The sequence below is a fragment of the Halichoeres trimaculatus genome, unplaced genomic scaffold (genome assembly GCF_033239565.1).
Source record: "Halichoeres trimaculatus isolate MK-OKI-2021-1 unplaced genomic scaffold, fHalTri1.1 fHalTri1_scaffold_9, whole genome shotgun sequence".
Lineage (NCBI taxonomy): Eukaryota > Metazoa > Chordata > Actinopteri > Labriformes > Labridae > Halichoeres > Halichoeres trimaculatus.
The window spans coordinates 33130156-33147363 of record NW_027437188.1 but is presented as its reverse complement, the minus strand read 5'-3'; the positions used below and the strand labels follow the sequence as shown (position 1 = coordinate 33147363).

The window sequence follows — 17208 nt, the reverse complement described above, 5'->3', positions numbered from 1 at the left end:
AACCCTGTTCAACACTTCATAAAGTTGCTTCAAAGCCAGAAATCCTTCAGCTTCCTCCCACAGGAAGTTGGTCTCTGTATGTTAGCCCTGTAACCTGCTCAGGTGGAGCTCCGCCTCTTGCCTGATTGGTTGGATCAATGTAATTTCTGGAGTCAAAATAATGAGGGAAAACTACAGAAACTCATGCAAAAGTCTTTTCTAACTGCAGTTCTTTGAGTGTCCACTAGAGGCTGGCTGCAGAAATACTGGAAACCACATACACACTAATTTAAAAAGCAGATTTTAACAGCATTAAAAAAACTTATTTAAAGCCTGATTCAAAAAACAGTTTGGTGGTTTCTTTACTGAAAAAACTTGACTGACAGGAGGAGAAACCCTGAAGCTGGCTGAACACACTTCTTTTTATCTCATCCTAACGCTCAAAATACACCATGCTGATCCGTCATGGTTCTGGATCTGATAAGTTTCTCTTGAAGCCAGTGTGTTAACTCGCAATGGATCCGCTCCGTTGCGGTCCAGCTGCATTCCAGCTACGGCAAGTCGGAGCTCTCCAGATCAGATACACAAGCCTGCCAATTTTTTTGATGCAGTGAAGATATAGTAAAGATGCAAAAAGCAGATTAAGCGGGACGGACAGTTGTGCGTGTAAACCGCCTAAAAATGCCCAGTGACTTTCAAAATAAAACAAACTGTGTCAAATCAAGATGGTTTTTATCTTGGCTATGTAGCACCTGAAAAATAAAACATATTTTTTTGTTGCCATTGTTACTTTAATATTAATATTTTCAAGGGCTTTGGCTCTAGCGCATAAATTTGAACAATTAATTACACAGCAAATATTTGGGTTATAAAAATTAACACTAGAGCAACTCATTGGTTGCCAGCCATTTTCAGAGCATCTTGAACGATCTTTTAAGACCTAAATAATCTTGTTTTCTCTGACTGTGTAAACACCAAAACTACCTAAGAGAGTGGACTCTCTCCTTTTATGTCTCTCCTCCTGTTTTTGATCAAAGAAACAGACAAACGTACTTTTCTTGATCATGTTCATCTCAAGCGCTCCATCCTTTGATCCTCTCCATGATCTCCGTTGTCTTTTCTCACGATGGCGCCGCTCGTTCTCTCTGAACTACCGCGACACATCCTCAGTTGGAGCGTGAGCTGCCTGAACTTTTCTGACTTGCAGCATCTTGCTATGTCTCTGTCATCTCACATTTCTCCTCATATCCACGCTGAGCTCTCATCTAAAGAGCGCACCGCTCTCCCCCACAGTAGTTAACGAGCAGGATTTTGATTGACAAGCTCCATTACTACATTTAGTGGCGTTTCCACTGACTTATCCCGGGACAGATCCCCAAATAACCCACTTTTTTGGGACCCTTTCGTATGGGTGCCAGACTGAACCGATCCGCTCTCGGAAGGTGGAGCAACAACACCGCAGACCGTTGATTGGACAAAAGAATTGTCACTTACCCCGACCGCAGCTGCTTTTCTCCTGAGTGTTGAAATCTTTCTGGATGTCTCCACACACTCTCCTGCTCTGTTGACTGTCTTGTCCTCTTCAAACAAAGGCAGAAAAAGCTGAAAAATAACTTAAAGGAATAATAAAATCAGATTTAAAATGTGAGAATCTGTAGAATAAACTGTGTGTTGTTACAGTACGAAAACAGAAAGTGTCTTTACTCGACACACTTTCTAATTTTGAGTTTTAATTGAATCCTCTCGTGCTCTCCTCTCTCCGCCTGTTCCTGATCCTGTTAATAAACTGTGTCAGGAATATTAATTGGTGTTTGAGTTATTCCTAACACAGCATCCTGCGCTGTGACAAACTGTTGAGTGATTCAAAGGTTCAGGGAGAGATGATGAACCTCCCACAGCGCAGCAGGAGGAGGGAGATAAAGAGGAGAGAGTTAAATTCACAAGAGGTGAATGAAGAAATGAATGTTTTCAGAGTTTATCTGCAGAGAGGAGGAGGAGGATGTTGTATCTTTATCTCCTGCAGCACATCATTATCCGCTGTTTATCAGACTCCAGCTCCAACACAAAGACAGAAAACCTCCACTCTCAGCTGACACAACAATGAGTCTCCTTCCCATTCAGACCTCCTCCTCCTTTCTCCCTCCTCGTCTGATCAGTATGGATTAACTGAGCTGATTTATGTCATATGCGGCTGCGCTGATCTTGTTTCTTGTCGTTTCCTCTTCCTCCAAATAATCATCTCATTACCTCCATGCTCTACTGTTTGAGGAGGAGAAAGAGGGAGAGATGAGATGCTCCAGGAGGTGAAAGGTCAGCTAACTGTGCCTCCGTGACGTGGCATGGTTGTTGGTCTGAGTGTTTCAGAAACTGCTGATCTACTGGGATTTTAACCCACAACCATCTCTAGGGTTTACAGAGAATGGTCCCAAAAAGAGAAAATATCCAGTGAGCAGCAGTTCTGTGGGACAAAATGCCTTGTTGATGCCAGAGGTCAGAGGAGAATGGACAGACTGGTTGGAGCTGATAGAAAGGCAACAGTAACTCAAATAACCACTGGTTACAACCGAGGTCTGCAGAAGAGCATCTCTGAACACACAACACGTCCAGCCTTGAGGCAGATGGGCTACAGCAGCAGAAGACCACACTGGGTGACCCTCCTGTCAGCTAAGAACAGGAAACTGAGGCTACAATTCACACAGCAACACCAGAACTGGACAATAGAAGATTGGAGAAACGTTGCCTGGTCTGATGAGTCTGGATTTCTGCTCCACATTCAGATGGTAGGGTCAGAATTTGGCGTCAACAACATGAAAGCATGGATCCATCCTGCCTTGTATCAATGGTTCAGGCTGCTGCTGGTGTAATGGTGTGGGGGATATTTTCTTGGCTCACTTTGGGCCCCTTAGTACCAACTGAGCATGGTTTAAAGTCCACAGCCTACCTGAGTATTGTTGCTGACCATGTCCATCCCTTTATGAGCACAGTGTACCCATCTTCTGATGGCTACTTCCAGCAGGATAAGGCTCCATGTCATAAAGCTGGAATCATCTCAGACTGCTTTCTTCAACATGACAATGAGTTCCCTGTACTCAAATGTCCTCCACAGTCCCCAGATCTCAATCCAATAGAGCACCTTTGGGATGTGGTGGAACGGGAGATTCTCATCATGGATGTTCAGCCGACAAATCTGCAGCAACTGTGTGATGCTATCATGTCAATATGGACCAAACTCTCTGAGGAATGTTTCCAGGACCTTGTTGAATCTATGCCACCAAGGATTAAGGCAGTTCTGAAGGCAAAAGGGGGTCCTACCAGGGACTAGCAAGGTTAACTGATAAAGTGGCCAGTGAGTTTAGATCTAAATGTTGAATCTAAATTTAAACACTCACTAAAATTGTTAATATTGAAATTAATCTGAGTTTTATATCTAAATTTAAAGTTAAGTCAAAACCTTTAAATTTGATCTCAATCTCAATTTTAAATCACCCACTTAACGATAGCTTAATGTTTAGAAATTTTGCAAATGAGGCAGATCAGCGCCTGTCTTGCACACCCCCTGCAGTTGCCTCATCACGCAGCCCCATCTTTTAACCAGTGACTGAAATTTTACATTTGGCGCTTGTTACAGGAGCATCATGTATGTGCTTCTGTTTGTTGTTTGACTTTAAAGTGATACTCCAGGATGGAACAAGTTGGGTCCTATCACAAGGTTTAGGGCAGAAATTACCCCTACAGCAGTGTTTTTGTTCAGCAGAAGCCCAGAGCGCACACACCAAACACCCCCTCCCTGCTCCTCTGCAGGTTTCCTCTGCACTTAGACGGGGGCATATTTTACTTGACCAATAACACAAATAAACGGACTCCCACCGAAAAAATCTGATATCGGTCTGCATTCACGCTTTATTTAGAGAATTTTCAGCACGTTACTTTCACACAAAAACACCGCTAAATAAGGCTCTAGTTCTCATCGTGTCTCTTCGTCCTGGCAGACTACCTGCGTTTGTTTATATCTGGCACGCCACACGCAGACTGATACACTAAGCGGCGAGCGCCTCGTAGCCAGCTGTGGCTCTGCAGCGGAGGTAGCGCCGTTTTACGACACGATGAGAACTAGAGCCTTATTTAGCTGTGTTTTTGTGTGAAAGTAACGCGCTGAAAATTCTCTAAATAAAGCGTGAATGCAGACCGATATCAGATTTTTTTGGTGGGAGTCCGTTTATTTGTGTTTTTGGTCAAGTAAAATATGGCCCCGTCTGAGTGCAGAGGAAACCGGCAGAGGAGCAGGGAGGGGGTGTTTGGTGCGTGCGCTCTGGGCTTCTGCTGCACAAAAACACTGCTGTAGGGGTAATTTCTGCCCTAAACCTTGTGATTGGACCCAACTTGTTCCACCCGGGTGTATCACTTTAAAGGCCGATCCAGAGTGAATCTTCGTTTTCATTCAAGTTAGTCGTGCTATGGTTTTATTGTTTCAGTCCCAGAGTAATAAAGTGAAAGTGAGTGTGTGTGTGTGAGTGTGTGTGTGTGAGGGCCTCAGGGTTGTACATTTTGTGGTTGAGACCTCAGAGCGTCAGAGGATTCCATCCGGTGTGATTTGATTAAGTATCTCTGAGAACAGAGAACAGTGTGAGACGTTCTCACGACTCGTCTCCTCGCTGATAACAAAAAGAAAAACAGGTCTGCTGCACTTTTTTCTCAAACCACTCCGTCCACACTTCTATATTTCCTGGAGACGGAGCGGGGATTAAATTTTCACGGCCTAACCAACCCGTAGAAGTCCTGAAAGGCTTTCTGTCAGGAGCATTCATCATTTTACTGAAGCCGCTCTGACGTTCATCGAGCTTAAAGTTGTCTGGATCGATAGTTTGTAAATGATTGAATGTTTCTCTCGCTCTGTCTCCACATCAGCCCACTCCTCCTCCTCCTCCTCCTCCTCCTCTTCCTCTCTGAGCTGATTTATATCACACACACACTTACTGTGTTCTTCACAGAGAATCCTGCAGCGTGCATCCATCTTCCCTGATACACAGCCTTTTCCATCATCCTGTCGTCTCTGTGAAATAAAAAAAACACCAGACTCTTTTTCTCAGTGAAATCAATAAATTACAGCCCACGTCTGACTCATTTGCATTGAATCAACTTAACTGTTGAGCCTGGCTGAAGTTTCCCTCATCAGTGTTCAGCTTTAAATTCAGCTCAATCCTTCTTCAGCTGCTAAACTGAAGCTGCTGCAGAAAATCATCACCACGTTCAGGCTGAGTGACAACAACAGCTTTGTTCATTACTACATTTTACCTCCCCTGCTTTAAACCAGTAGATGAAATCTGATCAGCTTTCCTCTCACTCTTCCATCTCTGTGTGAGACATCGTCATGAGTGGATGAACGTTTCAGAAGATTTTGAGGCACGTCCATGAACGTTTCTTGTTGGTATACATCTTCCACTGATGATAGGGACACAGCTGTGGTATGAGGAGGTTAACTGTTAGAAAACTAATGACCTATTTCAACTAAGTGGTTCAATTAAGTTTGTCTAAGTACGGCACGCATTTTGTGGTGTTTCCTTTGACTAAAACCAGGACAGGTCCTCGATTACTGACCCATACTGTCCTACTCTTTAGCTGCGTTTCCACCAAGCAGTGCGGTTCGGTTCAGTACGGTTTGGTACAGTTAAGCCTGATCCCGTTTGCGTTTCCACAGCAAACTGTGCCCTCTCGTGGTAGGCGGCGTGTAAGCTGGATTCCAAAAGCCGCAGCTGTTAAACAATAGCGTGACGCCGTAGCAGCGCGACTCACTTTACCCCCGCTAATAAATCCAACGAAGATGAAAAACGCGAAACCGTAAACGAAGAGCAACGATGGAAGACGTGCAGCATTTCATCCTCTCTGTGATTGGCATGTAGCTCTTTGATACAAAGAACAATCAAGCTTTGTTTCAGAGAAGTCTGTGTGCTGCCAGGAGAAATACAGCTGCCGTCGGGGTAAGTGACGATTCTTTTGACCAATCAACGGTCTGCAGTGTTGTAGCTCCACCTTCTTAGAGCGTATCAGTTTAGTCTGGCACCCATTTGAAAAGGGTCCCAAAAAGTGGGACGGCTCGTCCCAGTTATTTGGTGATCATACCGAGATGAACCAAACCGGTCTGCTTGGTGCGGTCTGCGGCCATAGGTTCCCTTTTATTGGGGTGCCAGACATACAGATCCAACCCCAGAAAGCGGAGCTAGAAACTCTGGAGTCCGTTACCTTCGCACAAAAGCGAAATCTTCTCAAGTGTGTTTTGTCTTTTTTCAAGTAAAAATTGTCTTTATACTCTTGATGTGAGCCACGTTCAACTTATCAGTCCGGAAAAATGTCCTATTTTAGGTTGTTTAAGACAAAAATGAGGTCTGAATTGCTTGGAACACATAAAAATAAATCTGCCAATGGGAAAAGAAAAATTTACCAGAAAATTTGCTTAAAATTAGAATAACATCTTAATACAAGTAACTTTTCTCTTGTTGCATTGGCAGATTTTTTTTTTACTTGTTACAAGAAATTCAGACCTTATTTTTGTCTTAAACTGAATTGAAACAGGACATTTTTCTGGACTGCTCAGGTGAATGTGGCTCATACCAAGACCAAAAAGACATTTTCTACTGAAGATAAGAGAAAATTACTTGATAAGATTTCTGTTTCTGCAGTTTGTGTCATCCTTCATGTTTGGTGTCTCCCATGGTGAGTCCAAAAGCAAAGAAAACTCTCCTCTCTGACTTTTTTTATCTTTACATCGGTCTTTCCTCTGATGAGTATATATTTGTTGTTGTCAAAGATGCTAAAAAAGCTGCAAAATTTCACTTCCTGTTGGTTTGAGGAACCATGAATTTGCCGTTCCTGCTTTACTCATCAGCCATATGAAAGAAAAACTGGATAAATAAAAGTCCTGGTCTCTCTGAGTCAACATAAATCCTGATAACTGACTCGACAGTTGATGCTTTTTTAGATCAGCTAACCCCTCTGCTCCTCTGCTCCTCTGCACGGCGTCTGACCCGTCTATTAGGAGACCAACATGCATGTCTCTGCACAAACTGAAGCGCTCCCTGAATGCTGAAGCACCTGTAATGTAATTATCTGCTTTTTAAAGAAGTGTTTGTGTCTCTTAGTGATCCTCAGAGAGCCTCCTCCTCCTCCTCCTCCTTCTCCTCGTCCTCTGTGTCACCCCCGTCCTAAAGGTCGATGTTTATTATGTTAAAGTTCAGAGGATCGTATGTCTCGTGCTCTTCCTCTCGCTGTATGGGAAGTCCTTTTGTCCTTGTGATGGCCATGTTTGAGCTCTCAGAGGCCACCGAGACAAATCAGAGTTTGTTTTTTTGCCGGTCAGAACAGAAGCAGGGTAACAGAAAATACGCTGTATGAGATCAGAAACATTTGGTTGTCAGATTTTCGTTTATACCATGATGAGTTGTCAGTTTTGGTCGTAAACCTCATGTTTTGGTTCCTGAGAGGATCCTCAGGGTCTGCAGCCCCTCCAGACCCTCAGGTGTTGACAGAAAACAGGACGTCATGACCACGACACCAACATGTGCTGACCTTACTGTTGGTTTGATAAACACAGGAGTCCTCACCTCCTTCACCTGTCAGAGAAAACACACACCTTTCTGCAGCCTCTCAGAGCATCATCACTCTTTTTACAACACGGTTTGTTTATGATGCTGACATTTCAACACTTTTCTGACCTCACATTCGTCCCCTTCAGTCTGTGAGGTTTCCAAATAAACGTGTCTGAATCTGACCGACAGGAGACAGAAGTTTGACCTGCAGATCTCTCAGCCAGAGAGACTGAGTAATCTGAGGCCCCGTTTACACGACAACGTTTCATCTGAAAACACGAAAACGCAGTGAAAAAAAATCTGTGTTTACATGGAAATGCTGATGGACTGAAAACGCTGTAGTAAGCATGCCAGGCCTCTAGTTGGTGCTACAGCTGTCTTGTCCAGAAGCTGCTTTTGGGAGATCTCCACTGAAGTAGAGTTGAGCCGATCATCTGGTGTATTGGTGAATATGAAGAGCAGAAGTGGAGCAAAAGATCCACACTTTTTGAAAAACAGTCAGCAGATTCAGCAGATTCAGCAGCACAAGCACAAAACGGTAGCTCGTGATGAGTGTAACAACAGTACTGTTGTCCTGTTGTATGTACTTGTGCCAAGCGGAGTGTGACGTCAGCGTTTCCACTGAAAACGCCGGCTTACTGCTTAGAAAAATCCCACTCTGGAGGCTGTTTTCAAAAGTTTGCGTTCTAGCCGTTTCCGTGTAAACGTGAGGCTGAAACACAACAAAACTTTTGCGTTTTATCCTAAAACCATTGTCGTGTGAACGGCCCCAAATTCTGCCTTTTGTTTTTTTGTTTTTTTCCAGCAGCACTCAGAGCCTTACTTTCAGAGACTTTGCACCCACACTAACTTCTTGCCAGATCACGAAAGTTGTCAAGCAGCACTTCCTCTTCCCTTTTTTTATTTGATGGAGTTTTAGAAATCAAAGTGAAAACACTTCATAAAAATGATGTTTTAGCGCTGTCCCTAACCCCTCTAATCTAAGAGTCTTCAACCTGCGGTTCTGAAGCCTCATGCAGCTCTTTGACTCCTTTGCAGTGGCTCCTTGTAGCTTTAAAAAACAAAAATTGAATTTTTTTTTTTTTCTTACAGAGGGTATTGATGATTAAAGACACTGACACTAAATAAAATCCTGTGTTAACATTTAGTTGTACTAAATCTTTATCCCATCTGTCAACAAAGCCTGCCACCGCTCTACTTCACCTCCTACAACATCAACAGCCCACCAACTTTCCATGCACCTGTGGCTAACCTCAAGTTTTACAGCCCTGGGAAGAAAACTACATCTACAAAAAGACTAATCTGGAAGAAAATACAGATTTTAATTAACTGCCAATGTACTAGGTTAATATACATACTGAATATTTGGCAAGATATTAGCAAACAAAAAAATGATGAGTTGATTATCAATAAATGGTATTTCAGATTTTTTTTTTTTAATTTATTAAATTTAGAATATTAAAAAAAAACGTTTTCAATGTTTCTGATTTTTTTTTAATATTTGAATTTTCTTTTTCTATCAATCAATCAATCAATCATTATTTATAAAGCACTTTTCATGCACAGTGGTGGCAACACAAAGCGCTTGACAAATCAAAACAAGGCAAAACAAGGCAAACAACAACAACAAAAAAAAACTCCACCTCTAACCCACCAACCCACACCCCTGGTGCATAAGGTGAGCACGGTTGATTAAAATCCCTGCAGATGAGGAACTGAGGAAACACTATCTGGAGACCCTCATGAGGAAACACTGAAGGTAAAGTAAAATGTTAAACTCACTGTAAGAAAATAAAACAACCTAATTAAAAGAAACAAAGAAAATAATAAAATATTAAAAGATTGAAGCAGTAAAAAAGAAACAATGAAAAACTAAAACTTTCAGATACTAAATTTAAAAAGCTGAAAGTAACAGTGCAGTAAATAAGAAGATAAATAATTAGGTTAAGACACATAGAAAAGATAAATATATATTGAACTAAAAGTAAGGATTATACACCTTTAAAAAGACGAAGATCAAAACATAAATAGATAAATAAGTAAAAGTAAAACTCAGATAAAGGCGAGACTGAAAGGTAAGTTTTAAGTTTCTTTTTAAAAACGTTTAAGCTCTGAGTAGCCCCTGTTAAAAATCCTTGACCTGTAGACCTGAGGGCTCTCACGGGCACGTATGATAAAAGCAAGTCAGATAAATAGGAGGGTGCAAGACCATTAAGACATTTAAAATCCAGTAAGAAACTTAAAATCGATCCTAAAAGATGGTAGCCAATGCAGAGACTTTTAAATTGGTGTAATGTGGGCTCTCTTTTTGGTCTTAGTCAGCATTCTGGCAGTAGTTTTTTTTGATTTGGTATTGTTTTGAAGCGTTTCATGTTGTATCGTACCGTACCACTGTGTACCGTACCGTATTGGATTGCATTGTACCGTACCGGATTATAGGAGCAGAGGTTGCTGCTTTTGTTCTCTCTCTCTGGGTTGATCATATCAGCTGGATTTTCTTGTAGTTTGAGGTGTTTGTGCATTGGTTTATTTCATTGTTTGTGTTTTTGTTGTGCACTTTGTAAACTCTTGTTTTTAAAGTTGCAATAGAAAAAAAATCCAATCCTTTAACCTCCATTGAACTGTCAAATTATTTCACCATTTTATTTTTCGTCTGGGTGATGAAACGTTAGGAGCTAAAGAGCATCCTGGATCTTCACCCATCAATGATTTAAACTTCCCTCCTCCAGGATCACTGAGGTCAGGACACTTCAGGCGCTGAGCGAAAAGAAGAAATCACACGGAGCCTGGAGTGAGCCGTACTCGGGTAAAAACTTTAATAACAAAACAGAAGAAGGCAAAGCTTAAGCTCACAGCACAGCAGCCTAACATCACTCTTCTGTCCATCACTAAAAGTGCCACGAGAAGAATCACATCCATGGTTGTTAGAGTTAAATAGTAAAATAACACAGCCACTTGGATATACTGCATATGACATATACATATATATTAACTCTATAGACCTTTGCCACATTAACAGCATCTACAGCAGGAGGGCAGCCTCAGTCATGCTCATTCTCTGGAGATGGAGCGCCATCTAGTGGCGTCTCAGCACAGTTACAGCAGTAGTACCATGAGTAACAGCAGCTCAGGAGACGGGGGTATCTGTGGTACTCATAAAAACAATCAGGGACAAGGCAGTTAGGTTAGACGAAGAGATGTTAAAGGGGAATTCCACCCATTTTTAGGAGCTTTAATACAATCTGTCTTTGCCTCAGGTGGGGTCAGTTTCTGTCAACACTCTGAGGCACAGACTTTACATGAACTCCTAAAAGAAAAGTGAGTTTTAACCCAGTTATTGCAAATTATGTTCACGGTTAAGCTCTTTATTGATTCCTCATTCGATCAGTCAAACGTAATTTCAGATTCAGGAGCTAAAACTCAGCCTCTCCTCCTCAATAGGTGGGATTCTGGTTAAAGGGGTGAAGATAAATACGTTTCAGGCACAGTAAGTCCTAATGCTAAAGCCACAGGCTCAGCGTGTGGTCTCCACCAGCTGAGCCCGTGTTACAGTAGTTATATTTCTGGGAACAGTAAAGATTCACTTCCTGTCATCGTCTCTACATTCTATCACAAACAGCAGGACACCAAATTATATTCTTTTCTTACAATGATCATCTCATCCAGGTGGGGGGATTTGCTGCGGGGTGGTCGAGTTGTGTTTGATTCATATTTTCCGGTAGGCACAGAGGAGTGACTGCCCCCTGGTGGCAGGAGGATATAACAGTGAGAGGTGACGGTGTCAGAGAGGAGGCTGGTCCCGGTCTGTGAGGGTTGGAGATGGAGATGAAGATGGAGAGTGTTTCCTAGGCGACCACCCACTGCAGGATGCTGGTGTCTTTCCCGCCGGTGGAGATCATGTGACTGTTGTCGTGCAGGAAGGCAACGTTGGTCACGTGACTGCTGTGGCCACCGTACTCGTGGCTCGGAGCCTGGAAAAAAAAAGTCAGACAGTGAAGCAGTTTGAAGGGTTTCATCAAGAAAATCAATAAAGATAATTTTTTAATCCTTGAAACTAAAAGTTATCAGACCTTTGTATCAAAAGGGGTTTTTGATAATTAGATAATAAAAAATCAGATTTATGTAGCGCGTTTAAAGCTGAACAGAAACAGAACAGAGCGATTATGCTGGTGAGAGTCATGCTTTGACAGCCGTTTTAAAAAGTTGGGTTTTGAGATGATTTTTGAAAGAGAGGAGAGAGTCTGTGTTGTGGATGTTTGGAGGAATAGAGTTAAAAAAGGCTCAGGTCGGGGAGTGATGTTGGAGGAGGTCTGTGAGGTCTTGGGGAGCAGGTTTATATAGGGTCTTGGAAGAGGATTCAGTGCTGGACAGGGAGCCAGTGGAGAAAGGAAGGTAAAGGAGGGTAGGGCGAATGCATGCAGTGTTACAGAGGTGGAAGGAGTACGGTGGCTGGTAGGGGTCAGCTGATTTGCAGAAAAGTTGTGAAAGAAAGTCAATGATTGTTTTCTTTTTTACCTTCAGCTGTGATAAATAAGCTTTGATGCTAATGTTTTTGATTCATCACTGCAAAAATCTGAAATCTTACCAAGTGTTTTTGTCTTATTTTTAGTAGAAAATGTCTTTTTAGACTTAATATGAGCCACATTCACCTGATCAGTCCAGGAAAACGTCTTGCTTCAAGTTATTTAAAGACAAAAATGAGGTCTGAATTGCTTGTAACAAGTAGAAAAATTCTGCCTATGGCAATTTTTTTTTGTCATTCCATTTGCTGTATTTTTTTTAACTTGATACAAGAAATTCAGACCTCATTTTAGCCTTTAAATAACTTGAAACAAGACATTTTTCTGGACTGATAAGTTGAATGTGGCTCATATCAGGTGTAATAAGACATTTTTTACTGAAGAGAAGACAAAAACACTTGATAGGACTTTAGTTTTCGCAGTGATGAAGCTAATTGTTAAGGCTGCAGCTGCTTCATGGGTGGGTATGCGGGGCGGCACTGATCATGTGGTAGTGCCTGTGTGAGTGTGCGTGAGAGGGTGCTACCCCTAAATGTACGCAGCGATAGGCTGAAGAGCAGGTTCTGCAGGACCAATCAGGGTGGAGCGGTGGACACTTCACTAGATCCATTGTTAGAGTGTTGATCGTGTGTGGGGTGTGGGAGGCAAACTGCAGTGAATGTGTTGTAATTTGTACAGGGCTGGGGAGACGTCCTAAACCTGCCAACTTCTGGTTTTGGGTTTTGCCGTATTGTTTACTTTTTGTTTTTCTTTGCTTGAGTCGCCCTTGGTTGTAAAATTTGTGTCCTTTAAGCAGCCATCTCCTCCCCATTCGTTTGTACGCCTCCCGTTTGGTTGATTGCACAGTTTTATTTCGTGAAACAAATAAATAGCTAGGGTTTTATGTTGCCTTCCTTTCCCCTCACGAGCCAGGTCGTAAAACTAATTATGAAAAGACATATTTTTTTCTCCAAGTACTATGAAGGATATTAAAAAGTGAGACCCTACAAAGCTATATTGATCACAGATGAAGTTAAAAAAGATAATCATTGACTTAGTTTTGCAACTTTTTGTTTGTTTGAAATAACTAACCTATTTAACTTCCATCGTGTTGTGGCATTTGTATTTGTGTTTTTGCTCTTGCATTCATGTTGTAGCTCTTGCAATTTGTGTGACACCCACAGGCCACAATAAAAAAAGATGTTTTGTTTCCTAATGTGTGATTTGAAGGAGACAGTGGGATCCAGGGTGATGCTGAGGTTTCAGACAGAGGGGGAGGGGGTGACTGTTCGTCTGTTAATGTTGGGAGAAAAGTCCTGGAACAGGGGAGGCGGGATTTTGGGCCAGATTTGTTACAGTTGAGTTTCAGGAAGTTGAGGTTCGTCCAGGTTTTATGTTGCTGAGGCAGTTTGTGATGGTGGTCAGAATGAGGGGAGTGATGGATTTTGTGTAGGTGTGGATCTGAGTATCGTCTGCGTAGCAGTGGAACTTTGCATGATGTGACCAAGGGGTGGCCTGTAGAGGATAAACCAGAAGGGACCAAGCATAGAGCCTTGGGGGACGCCACGTGTAAATGGGGAGTTATGGGATTTGCAGTTATTAATGAAGATGAAGGGAAATCTGTCAGAAAGGGTTTGAACCAGGAAAGTGCAGGCGACTGAGGAGGATGGAGCAGTTGTTGGTGTCAAAAGTAGTTCTAACTTTCCAATATTTAACTCCCTTTAATAAATGTGTGTTTGAATTTTTCCTATAAAAGAAGAATCTTGAATAATTTATCCCATTCTCTTGTATTAACTGCACTAAACTAAAAAAAACACGATAAAGTTAATATTAATACCCTGTGATGACGTCCGTCACTGTGAACAGCTGGAGATGGCTTGAACAATTATTAAATTAAATTAAAAAATAAATAAATTAAATTAAAATTAAATAAATAGAAATAATAAGAATTTTAAAAAATTAAAAATATAATATTTTTATTTATAATAAATTATTAATAACTAAAAAAAAAAAATGAAATAAATTAATTTAATTTCCTTATTTCTTAGAATATTTTTTTACAAAGAATATGAAGTGTCAGTTTTTTCCTAAACCTGTGTTTGGTTTTAGTCTTTAAACTTCAGTAAAAGGAGTTACACTTTAAGAGAGTCTAAAACATTAACGACTTGTTGTAAGTATTTAAAGCTGCTGAGTTTGTCTGCTCGTCGTCAGCAGCTCCTCTGAGCCGATAATTAGCTTTACAGCTCCACTTGAACTGTTTTAATGCTTAAAGCTGGAAAAACATCCCAGCAGTAAATAAACAAACACCTGGAAGAAATTTGGAGTTTTAAGGGGAATCACAGTGAGCGCTTTGTGGCTGAGTGCGTTTAACTGAGCTGAAGAGCGTGACTGCCCTCTGCTGGTGTCTCAGGTTAGTGTGTGTAAAAAACCAAAGACGATGTGCAAACAGAGCAAACATCACACACCCTTGGTTGAGAGCAGGGGAAGGAGAACAAGTGCACTTTGCCAAAGTCGTCGGCAGAGGCCAGCAGGGATCCGTCATGTGACCTGCACACGGCATTGATGTCCGTGCCGTCTGCGCCGTCCGGCCAAATTCCTGAGAGACGCACAGAAGACAAAGAGACAGGGAGGCAGAAGGAGAGGATTAAGATTCAGGTCATGTTTGGGCTGCAGAAAAACTCTCAGCAGGAACGTCTGACAGGATTAGACTTTTGTTTTTTCGTCTCAAACTTCTCTGAGCATCAAATATTTTAACAGGTTACAGCCTCAATACTCAAATCAGTTTTATTATAAACTTGTTGAGCGTTAAAAAAACAAAACTTGGCTCATTGATGTCACAGCTGAGTTTCTTGGACCCACCAAAGGTGTTGAAGCTCAGAGTGCAGGTGGACGTGGCCCACTCCAGGTTCCTCACGGTGTCCATGTTGGTCACGTGTTTACCACTGGATGCCTCCCCTGAGGACAAACACACAGTGTTTGTTTTATTTTTGAGGTGATGAATATTAAAGGAAACATTCAAAGAGAGGAGACGGAGAGAGGACGCACAGAAGAGGATCTCGTAGTCTCCTGAGTTGGTGACAAGGAACTGGCTGTCTGAAGACCAGTCCAGGTGGGTGACGAAGCTGGAGTGACCCTAAAAGAAGAGAAAGAGCTTTAGTGGTTATAAAATCTCCCCACACACTTTGTTTCTTTACCAGCTTCTTATCGGAGCTTCACAACACACTTCATGTCGGCCTGGGCGATAAAACGAAAGAGATGTAAATCGTGAAATAACTTTTCCTCGATAAGAATATGAGACAATCATTCGTTCATGTTCTGACAGACATGTGATTAGCCAATCATATTTGGGAGGAGAATATGCAAATATAATTATTAAGCGCTCGCAGATTGATATATCAAACATTAAACTGTTAGCAATCCCTGTTTTTACGTCTGACCCTATCTAGCATGTTTGAAAGGCAGGCGCAAACTGGCACAGTGTCACACACCAACAGCTGAGGTCATTGTGTTGTGGAGGTGCAATGATAAAGTGAATCTCTGTCAACACAGTTGGACGGTCAGGAATAAAAATAGTGGAGACATATTGTCTATCCATCAACGCCATTTCTGAGCCTTGATTATTTTAACTTGGGCTTTGTGTTTTCATCAACCGCCCTGGTTTCCGCCTGTGCGCAGTGAAGTCTCATGTTTTTGCAAGTATCGCTTTGAGAAAGTCAGCTGCTGTGTCGCCTGTCTCACTGAGGCACCAAACTGTGTTTATACGGAGCGCATCTGTCAAGGGGATGCGTCTCTGCCGAAAAAATCACAGATATTTTGAGCCCAAGTCTTTCCTTCAAGCCATTGTGATACGGATCTCGAAAGAAAAGTAAGGTTTCCACTGTGTGGGACCATTTTGATCTTATATCGGCAAATAAGGTGCTTGTTGTTAATTTCCTTTTTTTATCCTGTTCCTCTTAGTTTTTGCTTGATATGAAGCTGGAGATCTTTCTCCAAAAACAGAATTGCCTGAATGCCAAGACACAAAAAGATATGTTTGTTTGATTAAAACTTTATTTTAAAATGAAACAACCCTGCCTCAAAGATAAGCGCATAAGCAACATCATCATTCACAACATTTCTATTTGTTAGAACGTGTGTTCACATTATTTATTGACTGTGTATTTTAAAGATATGAAATATATTTTAAATTTAGATTACAATACAGTATTAAATGTAATAATTTAAATAATTTTGTGTGCTCTGGGACATTGAACCAGTACGCCAGTTGAGACTCTCAACTCTGTTTCCTGCAATGATGTTTAAGATCCAGCAGGTGTCAGTATTGAGTGACCCGGTTACACAGTACCAACACAGTATCAATACAGTTTGGGTAATGTGCCGCAACGGTTCATGAGGCCTCATCTGCCCATCACTACCCGTGCGTAATGAACGTTCATCTCCTGTGCTCTCCAGAGAGCACAGGAGATGAACCTCCCTCTTCATTCGCCGGTGCCACTGACGCTGAATGACCTCCAGACTGAAGCCAGGGCATTTACAGTCAATGTCAGCCCAGACACAGCACCGACTAGCTGCTTCGTGTGCGTAGCGATGGCCCGAGTGTCACGGCGGGGGCATACGCCACATTGGACACAGCTCTCACTTCCTGTGCAGCAGCCTGTGACCCATACATCTGAATTCTCTACCTCCACGGCTTCAAACTTCATTTTTCCTTTACTACCACTCTGCTCTCCAAACTTTCCGTGGTGACAGCAGGTAGCACGTGCTAAATCCTCATTTTAAGAGGGCGGTTTGCTCCTGTTATCGATTGCGCACGTGGTCTGAGTAGATCAAAACGCCCACTAACAACACAGTAGAGGAGATGTTCCTGTTTTATTTCGCAGTTGTAAAATGTTCTTCAGGACATACATACAGATTTATATCATGATAAATATTGATATCAACTTTTTTCTCACGTTGCCCAGCCCTACCTTCATCTGCTTTCAGAGTTATAAAAACAGCTGCTTGTTTCACTCACGGTGCATTTTCCTACTCGGCTGTATTTTCGACCGCTCTCCGTCACGGCGTAGATGTAAACAAAGTTGTCGTGGGAAGCGACAGCCAGGAAGTTCCCGTCTGAGAGCAGAGGAAGTTCAGAGTTAACAGAGCCGACA

General features: G+C 42.0%; 1 protein-coding gene across 1 annotated transcript in view; it reads right to left on the bottom strand.

The window, feature by feature from the left end:
* Positions 1–10346: 10346 nt before the first annotated feature.
* The window catches only part of eml2 (EMAP like 2), a 41765-nt gene continuing 34903 nt past the window's right edge, over positions 10347–17208 (bottom strand). The window contains 5 exon segments of the mRNA XM_074679628.1: positions 10347–11530; positions 14524–14654; positions 14918–15013; positions 15104–15191; positions 17073–17170. Coding sequence (XP_074535729.1) covers positions 11405–11530; positions 14524–14654; positions 14918–15013; positions 15104–15191; positions 17073–17170 — 539 coding nt within the window. The 3' untranslated portion in view covers positions 10347–11404.